This window comes from Neoarius graeffei, chromosome 3, assembly GCF_027579695.1.
Source record: "Neoarius graeffei isolate fNeoGra1 chromosome 3, fNeoGra1.pri, whole genome shotgun sequence".
Lineage (NCBI taxonomy): Eukaryota > Metazoa > Chordata > Actinopteri > Siluriformes > Ariidae > Neoarius > Neoarius graeffei.
This window is the reverse complement of record NC_083571.1, coordinates 39,555,943-39,570,494: the sequence shown is the minus strand read 5'-3', so window position 1 is coordinate 39,570,494 and position 14,552 is coordinate 39,555,943. Positions and strand designations below refer to the sequence as shown.

General features: G+C 47.4%; 1 protein-coding gene across 10 annotated transcripts in view; it reads right to left on the bottom strand.

The window, feature by feature from the left end:
* The window catches only part of camk2d2 (calcium/calmodulin-dependent protein kinase (CaM kinase) II delta 2), a 58,138-nt gene that overhangs the window by 32,996 nt on the left and 10,590 nt on the right, over window positions 1-14,552 (bottom strand). For all 10 annotated transcript variants that reach the window (XM_060916812.1, XM_060916813.1, XM_060916816.1 and 7 more), the window contains exons 9-11: window positions 13,341-13,435; window positions 8,798-8,920; window positions 8,603-8,686 (exon numbers count right to left, since the gene is read on the bottom strand). In XM_060916812.1, coding sequence (XP_060772795.1) covers window positions 8,603-8,686; window positions 8,798-8,920; window positions 13,341-13,435 — 302 coding nt within the window. The remainder of the gene's footprint in view (window positions 1-8,602; window positions 8,687-8,797; window positions 8,921-13,340; window positions 13,436-14,552) is intronic.

Below are 14,552 nucleotides of genomic sequence, written 5' to 3'. Positions count from 1 at the left end.
CAGGTGGTACTGGAGCAGTTCATCGTGTGCTTACCAGCCGGAACTGCAGAGTGGGTCCAGTGCCACCGCCCGGCGTCGCTGGATCAGGCAATCGAGCTGGTGGAGGACCATTTGGCGGCTGTCCCGATGGCAGGACAGCAGGCAACCTCTTCTCTCCTCTCTCTCTCCCTCTCCTCCTGTGTCTCATCCTCGCCCCGTTCCCCCACCGCGGAGGCGGGGGCCGGCGCCACCCCAACCGGCCCGCTGCACCCGCGGTGCCCTCCCGTTTCTCCCTTCTGTGTCTGTCTCTCCCCCCCTCAGGTGAGTGAGCCCCAGAGCACCAGTGCGGAGAGGAACCCTGGGCTGGTTTGCTGGCACTGCGGGGGAGCCGGGCCACCTCCAACAGCAGTGCTCGGTAATGGAGGTGGGCGTGGTGGTTCGGATCCCCGACGCGCCAGGAGCCGCCCTTGATCGGGCCGGAGCGTATCGCATACCGGTGAGTGTCCAAAGGGATACATATCAGGCGCTGGTGGATTCTGGTTGTAATCAGACCTCAATCCACCAAAACCTGGTGCAAGACAAGGCATTGGGGGGAGCACAATTGGTGAAGGTGTTGTGTGTGCACGGGGATGTTCACAACTACCCTTTAGTGTCGGTCCACATTCTTTTTCGAGGGGAAAAATTCATAGTAAAGGTGGCGGTTAATCCTCGCCTTACCCACTCGATAATTTTGGGGACGGATTGGCTGGGATTTGGGGAATTAATGAGTCATTGAGTGAAGAGTGGGTCCTGCCGTAGTTTAATGGGGGAGGTCCAGGTGTCGCGTTGGCAGGAGCAGGTGTCACAGAGCCGTCTACGTCATCTCCACGTCAGAGTGAGGAGCCGCCGCCTCCTCCTCTCTCTATTGGGGAATCCCTCGCGGATTTTCCATTAGAGGAGTTGCAAGACAAGACTCTGCAGCATGCACTTGACCAAGTGAGAGTAATCGATGGTCAAACGCTCCAGCCAAACGCCATCCCATCCTTCCCCTACTTCGCAATTATGAAGGATAGATTATACCGAGTGACACAGGACACTCAGACTAAAGAGCAAGTCACGCAGCTTTTGATTCCGAAGAGCTGCTGGGAATTGGTATTCCAGGCGGCTCACTTTAATCCCATGGCTGGACACTTAGGGCAGGATAAAACACTAGCCCGAATAATGGCCCAGTTCGATTGGCCAGGGATTCGCGGCGATGTCCGTAGGTGGTGTACGGCATGCCGCGAATGCCAGTTAGTAAATCCAGCGGCCGTTTCAAAAGCGCCTTTGCGCCCTCTCCCATTAATCGAGACCCCGTTCGAAAGAATTGGGATGGATCTCGTAGGGCCATTAGATCGGTCAACACGAGGGTACCGCTTTATATTAGTTCTGGTGGACTATGCAACGCGATACCCAGAAGCGGTGCCTCTTCGCAATATCTCAGCACGCAGTATTGCGGAAACGCTCTTCGGCATTATCTCCCAAGTTGGAATCCTGAAAGAGATTCTGACTGACCAAGGCACCTCGTTTATGTCATGTACACTGAACGAACTGTATGGGTTGTTGGGTATTAACCCGATCCACATCAGCGTGTATCACCCACAAACGGACGGTTTAGTTGAACGGTTCAATCGCACCCTCAAGAATATAATTAAAAAATTCGTAAGTGAGGACGCACGTAATTGGGATAAATGGCTCAAACCCTTGTTGTTTGCAGTGCGAGAGGTCCCCCAAGCCTCCACGGGGTTCTCCCCGTTTGAATTGTTATATGGGCGTAAGCCGCGCGGCATTCTAGATGTGCTGTGGGAAAATTGGGAGGAGGGACCTTCACCAAGTAAAAATGAAATCCAATACGTTATTGACCTGCGCGCAAAACTCCACACACTCACCCACCTAACCCAGGAGAATTTGCGGCAGGCCCAAGAACGACAAACCCGCCTGTACGACAAGGGTACGTGCCTTAGGGAGTTCGCACCAGGAGATAAAGTACTCGTACTGTTGCCCACATTGAGCTCCAAATTGGTTGCCAAGTGGCAAGGACCCTTTGAGGTCACACGGCGAGTCGGGGATGTTGACTATGAGGTGAGGCGAATTGACAGGGGTGGGGTGCTACAGATTTACCACCTCAATCTGCTCAAACTCTGGAACGAGTGGGTCCCCGTGGCGTTGGTGTCGGTGGTTCCGGAGAAGGCGGAGCTGGGGCCGGAGGTTCAAAAGGGAACACTGGCATCACGTACCTCTCCGGTCCCCTGTGGAGACCACCTCTCCCCGACCCAACTCACGGTGGTTGCCCAGTTGCAGACCGAGTTTTCGGACATGTTCTCGCCCCTGCCCGGCCGGTTCAACCTCATAGAGCACCACATTGAGATGCCCTCAGGGCTGGTAGTGCGTAGCCGCCCTTACAGGCTACCCGAACACAAGAAAAAAGTGGTTCGGGAAGAACTCGAGGCCATGCTTGAAATGGGCATCGTCGAGGAGTCCCACAGTGACTGGAGCAGCCCGGTGGTCTTGGTACCCAAGGCCGACGGGTTGGGCCGGTTCTGTGTAGACTATAGAAAAGTCAACGCGGTGTCTAAATTTGACGCGTACCCAATGCCTCGTATTGATGAGTTGCTCGATCGACTAGGCATGGCTCGCTTTTACTCGACACTGGATTTAACAAAGGGTTATTGGCAGATCCCCTTGACTCCATTATACCGAGAAAAAACGGCCTTCTCCACACCATTCGGCTTACACCAGTTTGTCACACTTCCTTTTGGGCTGTTTGGGGTGCCCGCTACATTTCAGCGACTGATGGATAGGGTCCTCCGCCCCCATGCCACCTATGCGGCCGCCTACCTCGACGACATCATTATCTATAGCAATGACTGGCCGAGACACCTCCAACATCTGAGGGCCATCCTTACGTTGCTGAGGCGAGCGGGTCTCACAGCCAACCCAAAGAAGTGTGCGATTGGGCGGGTGGAAGTACGGTATCTGGGCTTCCACTTGGGCAACGGGCAGGTGCGTTCCCAAATTAACAAGACAGCAGCAATTGTGGCCTGCCCGAGGCCCAAGACCAAAAAGGGGGTGAGACAGTTCCTGGGGCTAGCTGGCTATTATCGTAGGTTTATACCTAATTATTCGGACGTCACCAGCCCGCTGACTGATCTGACTAAAAAGGGGGCACCAGATCCGGTCCAGTGGACGGAGCAATGCCAGCGGGCTTTTTCTGAGGTAAAGGCTGCACTGTGTGGGGGGCCACTTTTACACTCCCCTGACTTTTCTCTCCCCTTTTTGTTACAGATGGATGCATTGGACAGAGGGCTGGGGGCTGTTTTGTCCCAGGAGGTGGAGGGGGAGGACCGCCCAGTGTTATATATGAGTAGAAAGCTGTCGGTGCATGAGGGGCGCTACAGCACCATTGAAAAGGAGTGCCTAGCAATCAAGTGGGCGGTCCTCGCCCTCCGTTACTACCTGCTGGGATGCCCTTTCACCCTCTGTTCGGACCACGTGCCCCTCCAGTGGCTCCACCACATGAAGGATGCCAACACGCGGATAACCCGTTTGTATCTGGCACTCCAAGCCTTTAACTTCAAGGTGGTCCACAGGCTGGGGGCGCAGATGGTCGTGGTGGACTTCCTCTCCTGTCAAGGGGGGGGGGAAGTCGGCTACAGGCCGGACAGCCGCCCGGCCTGAGTCAGGTGGTGGGGGTATGTGGCAGCGGGGGCATGGTCAAGCGTCGGTCTGTGACCGGAGGGTGGAGTCAGGGAAGGTAAGTGGCAGAATCACTGCACCTGAGGTTAATTAATGTGTTTGTGTGTCTTCCCCAGTGACCGCGCCCTATTTAAGGAGAGAGAGCGAGAGCAGAGGGAGCTCTCCCCCGAACCAGACGCCGGTTCTGTGTGTGCGCGCGTGTCTGTGTTTATTAACGAGAGTCCACTGAAAAGTGTTAAAAATAAAAAGGTTTACCAACCTGAGCTCTGTCCTGCCGTCTTCCGTGCTCCGCCCATTCATAAGAACTGCCACAGTTATATTTGGAGAAAGGAAAACACTGCATTCCAGCATAAGAACCTTATCCCATCTGTGAAACATGGTGGTGGTAGTATCATGGTTTGGGCCTGTTTTGCTGCATCTGGGCCAGGACAGCTTGCCATCATTAATGAAACAATGAATTCTGAATTATACCGGTGAATTCTAAAGGAAAATGTCAGGACATCTGTCCTTGAACTGAATCTCAAGAGAAGGTGGGTCATGCAGCAAGACAACAACCCTAAGCACACAAGTCGTTCTACCAAAGAATGGTTAAAGAAGAATAAAGTTAATGTTTTGGAATGGCCAAGTCAAAGTCCTGACCTTAATCCAATTGAAATGTTGTGGAAGGACCTGAAGCAACCAGTTCATGTGAGGAAACTATCCAACATCCCAGAGTTGAAGCTGTTCTGTAGGGAGGAATGGACTAAAATTCCTCCAAGCCAGTGTGCAGGACTGATCAACAGTTACAGGAAATGTTTAGCTGCAGTTAATGCTGCACAAGGGGGTCACACCAGATACTGAAAGCAAAGGTTTACATACTTTTACCACTTACAGATATGTAATATTGGATCATTTTCCTCAATAAATAAATGACCAAGTATAATATTTTTGTCTCATTTGTTTAACTGGGTTCTCTTTATCTGCTTTTAGGACTTGTGTGAAAATCTGATGATGTTTTAGGTCATATTTATGCAGAAATATAGAAAATTCTAAAGGATTCACAAACTTTCAAGCACCACTGTAAACGGTGTGCTAGTGATCCAGTTACGTCTTGGGCGGATATCCGGTTTCAGTGCAAATGGCTGCATCCAGGTAAGCCTATTTTAATGGTATCATAACTTTTAAAATGGATAAATTGTTGCTACAAACTATTCTATCAATGAGGTAGTATCCTCTATACCATCTCAGAAATATTGCTAAGATAAGAAATGTAATGCCACTACCTGACGCAGAAAAACTAGCTCATGCTTTTGTTACCTCTAGGTTGGATTATTGTAATGCCTTACAGTCTGGATGTTCCAATAAGTGCATAAACAAGCTCCACTTAGTTCAAAATGCAGCAGCAAGAGTCCTTACTAGAACTAGAAGATATGACCACATCACGCCTGTCTTATCCACACTGCATTGGTTCCCAATCAAATTTCACACTGATTATAAAATACTACTATTAACCAATGTAGTGGACAGAAACTGCGTTCTAAAGATGTGCTCAAGCATCATTTGGAGAACAGGGCAATTAATGTCCACACTTGGGACAGTGATGCTCTAGACTGAAATAAATGGTGCTGCACTGTGAGAATCCCAGCAATTGAAGGAAAATGGAGGCTAGGGTATCGCAAAGCTCACAGTCGCAAACATACCATGTCAGACCAAACTACAAACAGATGCAATCAATGTGGATGGCACTGTCGATCCAAGGTGGGCCTTGTAGTCCACAAATGCGTTGCCAAAAATAAACTCCCAAAAACACAGTCAACATCGAAAATGATAGACTACCGAAGACTACTGACCTATAAAACACTAAATGGTCTCACACCACAGTACCTGAGCAAACATCTGGACCTTTATTACCCACCACACCTACTTATATTAAAAGGTACAGGCTATTTGTTGGTACCTCATATAGTGAAGGCTACATCAGGGGGCAGAGCCTTTTCTTACAAAGCCCCACAGTTATGGAACAGCCTTCCAAGTGGTGTTTGGGACTCAGACACAGTCTCAGTGTTTAAGTCTAGGTTGTTAATAGTTTTTGTTAATAGTTTTTTATTAGGTAAAGGAGTAGATCTGGAGGGTCTTCAGGCATAGAGTGTTCTGGTAAGCTGGGATGTATGGATGCTGTCTCTCCCAATTCTCACACATTCATTCAGGTTTGTTGACGGTGGAGTGGCTGCTGCTTTATGTCCCAGGGCTCCTTCATGTCTGTGTTACTTTCTGGCTCTCCCCTTTTAGTTATGCTGTCATTGTTAGTTTTGCCGGAGTCCCTGCTTGCACTCAGTGCAAAATGTACACTGTTCTTAACCATTAGGTGACACTGGGCATACTCTATCTCTCTCTCTCTCTCTCTAGTTGCACCTCACTCCCGAGACACCAGTGGTGCTGACCTCTTCTGCTCTTCAGACTTGCCTGATCCATCCTGATGCCCTACTTCTGGCTGGAGTCTCATCACATCACTTCTGTGGAGGACGGCCGTAGATGGACAGTCTAAAGATGTACTTAGAAGATGTCTCTGGACACTTACAGTTTTGCTACAATGGTTTAGGACTATAACCACCATGATAACTTTAGGACTGCAGTTGTCATGAACAGTTTTACATTCAAATCTCCATCAATGAACAGTTGATAACTTCAACAAAATAGATTTCATGTTAAAACTATAATGATTTTCCTGGTTACACAGTTGTACTTTGTGACTCTATAGAACACAGTTATAGAAGTGAGTTATTTATAATCATCCATCCATTCATCCATTATCCATAACCGCTTATACTATGCAGGGTTGCAGGCAAGCTGGAGCCTATCCCAGTTGACTATGGGCGAGAGACGGGGTACACCCTGGACAAGTCGCCAGTATTTATAATCATGCTATCTGTTATCACCCAGATGAGGATGGGTTCCCTTTTGTCTCTGGCTCCTCTCAAGGTTCCTTCCTTGTGTTGTCTGAAGGAGTTTTTCCTCACCACCATCACCTCAGGCTTGATCATCAGGGAAATATTTATAAATTCTTATGTTTAAAATTTATATATGTAATTTATATATTGCTGTAAAACCACTTTGTGAAAATGTCCATTGTTAAAAGCGCTATACAAATAAAATTGAATCAAACTGAATTGAAAAATCAGATCTGAAAGGCATGGGTAAACAAGGGAGTGATTAGATTACTGGTGTGATGTGATCCCTCTTTTTCTTACACATCAGGACTCTAGCAGCAGCATTCTGAACACGCTGCTGAGTGTAATGGTGCTCTTTGGTTGAGCAGAAAAAGAGCGTTACAATTCTTTAATCCTAAAGTGACAAAGACATAAGATTCTTACTGTCTGCAGGTAACATAATGCTCTGGACCTTTGAGATATTGGGAAGGTGGACAGTTTGGGGGAGGAGTACGGGCAAAGTACTTGTCAAGTACAGGCTGCACGCCTGACTACCTCGAGGCGTAGGAAAAATTTCACCATTAGTCTGTGGAAAGCGTATGTCTGACACACATGATCAGTGCGTGTACAGTGAGTGTGGAGTGCGTGTGACTTGCATTTTACCAGTTTCCTGCTCTAGGAGTTGGGGCCACACTTGTGAAGCATGTGTGATGCACGTGATTAGCACGTGACAATCACTCATGACTTGCGTATGACGCAAGCCAGGAGTGGGTATAAAACCAGCGTGTCTGCAGCATTCTGCATCTGTCTTTGGGCTGAAGAACAATATCGCTTCGTGCTGCTCCTCAGCTTCTATCATCTGCCTATAAGGATCCAACTCCCTCAGTCGTTGCGGCGGTATGGCAACAGCCATCTTCTTCCTTTCTACAATGCTACACATTACATGATCGGTTCCTTGGTTCCTCCCCAATATATATACCCAGAGTCTTGCCCCTTGTATCGCGTGTGGGTCGCGTGCGCTGCGTGCACGCCACACATAGAGGTAGAAAGTGAGATGTACTTCTGTCTTGGGGGCCGCACAAATAGCAAGTGTGGAGTACTTGTATAGTACTTCTGGCACGTCACTTGTACAATGACCATGCGTCACTCGTGCATCTTACTGTCATCGCAAAGCCCCTACTAGCCACGGTGCTGACTTGGTTCAGGCGTACAAAAGGAGTACGGGTCCCGTATGTAGTGTATGCGTTCTTGATTTTTCACAAGACCCATAGAATTTGCATGTGCAGGACCAAAAGTCTCCACGGCCAGTCTGCGACCTTCTACGGCACTGAACACACGCAAGTGTCGCACAAGTCTCAAGCACGGTTTTGCCAAATTTTTTACCGTAGACCGCCCATAGTAGCATGTACGACGGGTTGTGAGTGAGGCTTTTGTGCTTTGCTTCCAATAAGGAATAAGAATAATGATGGCAAAAATTAAAATGAACAATGAGAATAAAGGAAACCAGGTGAATGAAAGAAATAATCGGAATCCAAGATTGTAGGGAATTACAGGAATGACTGAAATGTCATGAATGATGGAACGATGGGAAAAAGAATTAATGGAACAAAGAGAATGGTGTGAATTAAAGTACTAGAGGAAAGAGTAAATTACAGGAAGAACACATGAAAGGTATGCAAGTGAAGGGAATTCCAGAAATGGAAGACACGAGAAAAGGGAATCACAGAGAATTATAGAAATGAAGAGGATAATCACTATGACAAGAATTATGGGAATGTTTGGAATAGCAGTAATAAAGGCAATGGGGGAAATGGAGAGAATTATGAGCAATGCTGAGATGAAGGAAGTGACAGGAAAGGGAGGAATTATGGGAATGACAAATGGCTGGAATTAGGGAAACAATGTCAATTTTGTGACAGAATTATGGGATTGTGTGTGTGTGTGTGTGTGTGTGTGTGTGTGTGTGTGTGTGTGTGTGTGTGTGTGTGTGTGTGTGTGTGTACTTTCAGCTTCCTCCTAGCATTAAACTTCTTCAGACACTCCACAGTTTCTTGTCGGTGCATCATGGAAGCCACGGTGGAGCGTTGCTGTGAGAGACAATGTGATTCATCAGCAAAATCCTGAACTCTTAATATCTATAGAAAAACAACACACTGTGTATGCGCGTGTGTGCATGCATGTGTGTGTGTGTTACATACGCAGATCCAGGGGTGTTTGAGAGCCTCGGCTGCTGTGATGCGTTTGTTGGGGTTTATTGTGAGCATTTTATTAATCAGATCTTTCGCTTCAGGAGTCACTGTGTCCCATTCTGGAGAAGGAAACTACACGCACACACACATTAATCAAATAATAATAATAATAATAATAATAATAATAATAATGAACAATAATGAGTGATACTTAATAGGACTGTCAAAATCAATTCATGAAAACATGATTATTTTTAAAATCATTATAATTCATTAATCACATTCCTGCATCGTCACTGCTAAGGTACAGGATACAGAGAGACACAGACATGAGGACAATGTGCTTTTAAAACCAGGTTTTACAATTACAGGCTGTTGGTACTGTTCTCAGGTCATTAAACACCTGTCCGGATTTTTTTCTGGTTTCTGTAGAGTGGAAATTAAATCTAAGAAAACTGATGAAGAAAAAAGGGGAACTTTTACACGGTTCTCTCTGTTTTAAAACACTTCAGGTTTCGGAAGGAGGGTGAGGGTGTTGTAATGAGGGAGAGAGTATTGTCGTGAGGGTGTTGTAGTGAGGGGGTTGTGGTGAGGGTGCTGTAATGAGGGTGATGGTGTTGTAGTGAGGGTGTTGTAGTGAGGATGAGGGTGTTATAGTGAGGGTTTTGTACTAAGGCTGTTGCAATGAGGGTGAGGGTATTATAGTGACGGTATTGTAGTGAGGGTGTTGTACTGAGGGTGAGGGTATTGTAGAGATGGTGTTGTAGTGAGGGTGTTGTAGTGAGGGTGTTGCATTGAGGGTGAGGGTATTGTAGTGATGGTGAGGGTGTTGTGGTGAGGGTGAGGGTGTTGTAGTGAGGGTGTTGTACTGAAGGGGAGGGTGTTGTAGTGAGGGTGAGGGTATTGCAGTGAGGGTGTTGGTGTTGTAGTGAGGGTGTTGTACTGAATGGGAGGGTATTATAGTGAGGGTATTGTACTGAAGGGGAGGGTGTTGTAGTGAGGGTGTTGATGTAAGGATGAGGGTGTTGTAGTGAGGATGTTGTACTGAAGGGGAGGGTGTTGTAGTGAGGGTGAGGATATTGTAGTGAGGGTGTTGTGGTGAGGGTATTGTAGTGAGGGTGAGGGTATTGTAGTGAGGGTGTTGTACTGAAGGGGAGGGTGTTGTAGTTTGGGTGTTGTACTGAATGGGAGGGTATTATAGTGAGGGTGTTGTAGTGAGAGTGTTGTACTGAATGGGAGGGTATTATAGTGAGGGTGTTGTAGTGAGGGTGTTGTAGTGAATGGGAGGGTATTATAGTGAGGGTGTTGTAGTGAGAGTGTTGTACTGAATGGGAGGGTATTATAGTGAGGGTGTTGTAGTGAGGGTGTTGTAGTGAGGGTGTTGTACTGAATGGGAGGGTATTATAGTGAGGGTGTTGTAGTGAGGGTGTTGTAGTGAATGGGAGGGTATTATAGTGAGGGTGTTGTAGTGAGAGTGTTGTACTGAATGGGAGGGTATTATAGTGAGGGTGTTGTAGTGAGGGTGTTGTAGTGAATGGGAGGGTATTATAGTGAGGGTGTTGTAGTGAGGGTGTTGTAATGAAGGGGAGGGTGTTGTAGTGAGGGTGTTGTATTGAAGGGGAGGGTGTTGTAGTGAGGGTGTTGATGTAAGGATGAGGGTGTTGTAGTGAGGATGTTGTACTGAAGGGGAGGGTGTTGTAGTGAGGGTGAGGATATTGTAGTGAGGGTGTTGTGGTGAGGGTATTGTAGTGAGGGTGAGGGTATTGTAGTGAGGGTGTTGTACTGAAGGGGAGGGTGTTGTAGTTTGGGTGTTGTACTGAATGGGAGGGTATTATAGTGAGGGTGTTGTAGTGAGAGTGTTGTACTGAATGGGAGGGTATTATAGTGAGGGTGTTGTAGTGAGGGTGTTGTAGTGAATGGGAGGGTATTATAGTGAGGGTGTTGTAGTGAGGGTGTTGTAATGAAGGGGAGGGTGTTGTAGTGAGGGTGTTGTATTGAAGGGGAGGGTGTTGTAGTGAGGGTGTTGTAGTGAGGGTGTTGTATTGAAGGGGAGGGTGTTGTAGTGAGGGTGTTGTACTGAATGGGAGGGTATTATAGTGAAGGTGTTGTAGTGAGGGTGTTGTACTGAAGGGGAGGGTGTTGTAGTGAGGGTGTTGTACTGAAGGGGAGGGTGTTATAGTGAGTGCGTTGACGTGAGGATGAGGGTGTTGTAGTGAGGGTGAGGGTGTTGTAGTGAGGCTGTTGTAATGAGGGTGAGGGTATTGTAGTGAGGATGTTATGGTGAAGGTGTTATGCTTAGGGTATTATAGTGAGGGTGTTGTAGTGAGGGTGAGGGTATTGTAGTGAGGGTGTTGCAGTGAGGGTGAGGGTATTGTAGTGAGGGTGTTGCAGTGAGGGTGAGGGTGTTGTAGTGAGGGTGTTTCAGTGAGGGTGAGAGTACTGTAGTGAGGGTGTTGTAGTGAGGGTGCTATGGTGATGGTGAGGGTGTTGCAGTGAGGGTACTGTAGTGAGGGTGTTGTAATGAGGGTGTTGTAGTGAGTGTGTTGTAGTGAGGGTGAAGGTATTGTAGTGAGGGTGTTGCAGTGAGGGTGAGGGTATTGTAGTGAGTGTGTTGTGAGTGTGAGGGTATTGTAGTGAGGGTGTTGCAGTGAGAGTGAGGGTATTGTAGTGAGGGTGTTGCAGTGAGAGTGAGGGTATTGTAGTGAGGGTGTTGCAGTGAGGGTGAGGGTATTGTAGTGAGGGTGTTTCAGTGAGGGTGAGGGTATTGTAGTGAGGGTGTTGTAATGAGGGTGTTGTAGTGAGTGTGTTGTCGTGAGGGTATTGTAGTGAGGGTGTTGTAATGAGAGTGTTGTAGTGAGTGTGATGGTGTTGTAGTGAGTGTGTTGTAGTGAGGGTGAGGGTATTGTAGTGAGGGTGTTGCAGTGAGGGTGAGGGTATTGTAGTGAGGGTGTTTCAGTGAGGGTGAGGGTATTGTAGTGAGGGTGTTGTAATGAGGGTGTTGTAGTGAGTGTGTTGTCGTGAGGGTGAAGGTATTGTAGTGAGGGTGTTGCAGTGAGGGTGAGGGTATTGTAGTGAGTGTGTTGTGAGTGTGAGGGTATTGTAGTGAGGGTGTTGCAGTGAGAGTGAGGGTATTGTAGTGAGGGTGTTGCAGTGAGAGTGAGGGTATTGTAGTGAGGGTGTTGCAGTGAGGGTGAGGGTATTGTAGTGAGGGTGTTGCAGTGAGGGTGAGGGTATTGTAGTGAGGGTGTTTCAGTGAGGGTGAGGGTATTGTAGTGAGGGTGTTGTAATGAGGGTGTTGTAGTGAGTGTGTTGTCGTGAGGGTATTGTAGTGAGGGTGTTGTAATGAGAGTGTTGTAGTGAGTGTGATGGTGTTGTAGTGAGTGTGTTGTAGTGAGGGTGAGGGTATTGTAGTGAGGGTGTTGCAGTGAGGGTGAGGGTATTGTAGTGAGGGTGTTTCAGTGAGGGTGAGGGTATTGTAGTGAGGGTGTTGTAATGAGGGTGTTGTAGTGAGTGTGTTGTCGTGAGGGTATTGTAGTGAGAGTGTTGCAGTGAGGATGAGGGTGTTGTAGTGAGGGTGTTTCAGTGAGGGTGAGGGTATTGTAGTGAGGGTGATGTAATGAGGGTGTTGTAGTGAGTGTGACGGTGTTGTAGTGAGTGTGTTGTAGTGAGGGTGAGGGTATTGTAGTGAGGGTGTTGCAGTGAGGGTCAGGGTGTTGTAGTGAGGGTGAGGGTATTGTAGTGAGGGTGTTGTAGTGAGTGTGACAGTGTTGTAGTGAGTGTGTTGTAGTGAGGGTGAGGGTGTTGTAGTGAGGGTGTTGTACTGAGCGTTTTGTAGTGATGGTGAGGGTGTTGTAGTGACGATGCATATGTTGTTGTGAGGGTGTTGTATTGGTGAGTGAGTTGTTGTGCGGTTGCTGTAGTGAGGGTGAGGGTGTTGTCATGAGCGTGTTGTTGTGAGGGTGTTTTTGTGAGGGTGAGCGTGTTGTCATGAGGGTGTTTTTGTGAGGGTGAGCGTGAGGGTGTTGTGGTGAGGGTGTTGTAATGAGGGTCAGCGTGTTGTATTGAGGGTGTTTTACTAAGGGTGAATGTGTTGTAGTGAGCGTGTTGTCGTGAGGGTGAGGTTGCTGTAGTGAAGATGTTGTAGTGAGTGTGACGGTGTTGTAGTGAGGGTGAGTGTGTTGTGGTGAGGGTGTTGTCATGATGGTGCACGTGTTGTTGTGAGTGTGAGGGTGTTGTAATGGTGAGTGGGTTGTCGTGCGGGTGTTGTAGTGATGATGAGGGTGTTGATGTTCGGGGGCACATGCAATTGGCTGTGTAGCATACCATTGAAAAGTGGAACACAGCCATGTAAAAATTGCTGTGGTGAGTCAGTGAGAGCTGCAGACTACAGTGTCACTGACGAGAGACAGAACCAGCTCAGTGTGAGAGCACATTACTCAGGCAGATCATACACAACTGTTCTGTTGTTGCACTGTTTAAACATCATCACAGTTTTATGAGGATCATGACCTTAATACTGTAACATTCAAGTTGAATATTAATGAGCACACACGTCATATGCTCCGGCTTTGATCTGCTGATAGAGACGATGCTGATCTTCATCCCAAAACGGAGGATAACCAACTAACAGGATGTAGAGGATCACACCTAAAACACACACACAGTGTTTCTCATAGTGATGGCATATATAAGTTGGGATATTTTCCAAAATGCAATTAAAACAAAAATCATTGATTTGTTAATTCATGTGAACCCTTATTTAACTGACAAAAGTACAAAGATTTTCAACAGTTTTACTGATCAACTTAACTCATCTCATCTCATCTCATTATCTCTAGCCGCTTTATCCTGTTCTACAGGGTCAGAGGCAAGCTGGAGCCTATCCCAGCTGACTACGGGTGAAAGGCGGGGTTCACCCTGGACAAGTCGCCAGGTCATCACAGGGCTGACACATAGACACAGACAACCATTCACACTCACATTCACACCTACTGTCAATTTAGAGTCACCAGTTAACCTAACCTGCATGTCTTTGGACTGTGGGGGAAACCGGAGCACCCGGAGGAAACCCATGCGGACACGGGGAGAACATGCAAACTCCGCACAGAAAGGCCCTCGCCAGCCACGGGGCTCGAACCCGGACCTTTTTGCTGTGAGGCGACAGCGCTAACCACTACACCACCGTGCCGCCCACCAACTTAACTGTATTTTGTAAATATAAACGAAGTTAGAATTTGATGCCTGCAACACACAAAAAAAGTTGGGACAGAGGCATTATTATCGTTGAGTTACATCACCTGTCGACATCCGGCTTTCCCAAAAACAAACTGAAATGTTGACTCATCTGACCACAGCACATGTTTCCACTGCCTTTCGGTCCATCCAAGATGAGTTTGGGCACAGAGAAATCGGTGGCGTTTCTGCATAGAGTTGATGAATGGCTTCCTCCTCGCGTAATACAGTTTCAGGTTGCATTTCTGGGTGCAGTGGTGTACCGTGTTCAGTGACAACGGTTTCCCGAAGTACTCCTGAGCCCATGTGGCTATATTTGTCACATTAGCATGATGGTTTCTCAGGCAGTGCTGCCTGAGGTTTTGAAGGTCACACACATTCAACAGTGGTTTCTGACCTCGCCCTTTATGCACTGAGATGTCTCAGAATTCCCTGAATCTTTTCACAATATTATGTACTGTAGATTTTGAAAAACCTAAACTTTTGCATTGAGAAATGCTCTTTTAAATTGACTAACAATTCTCTCATGAAT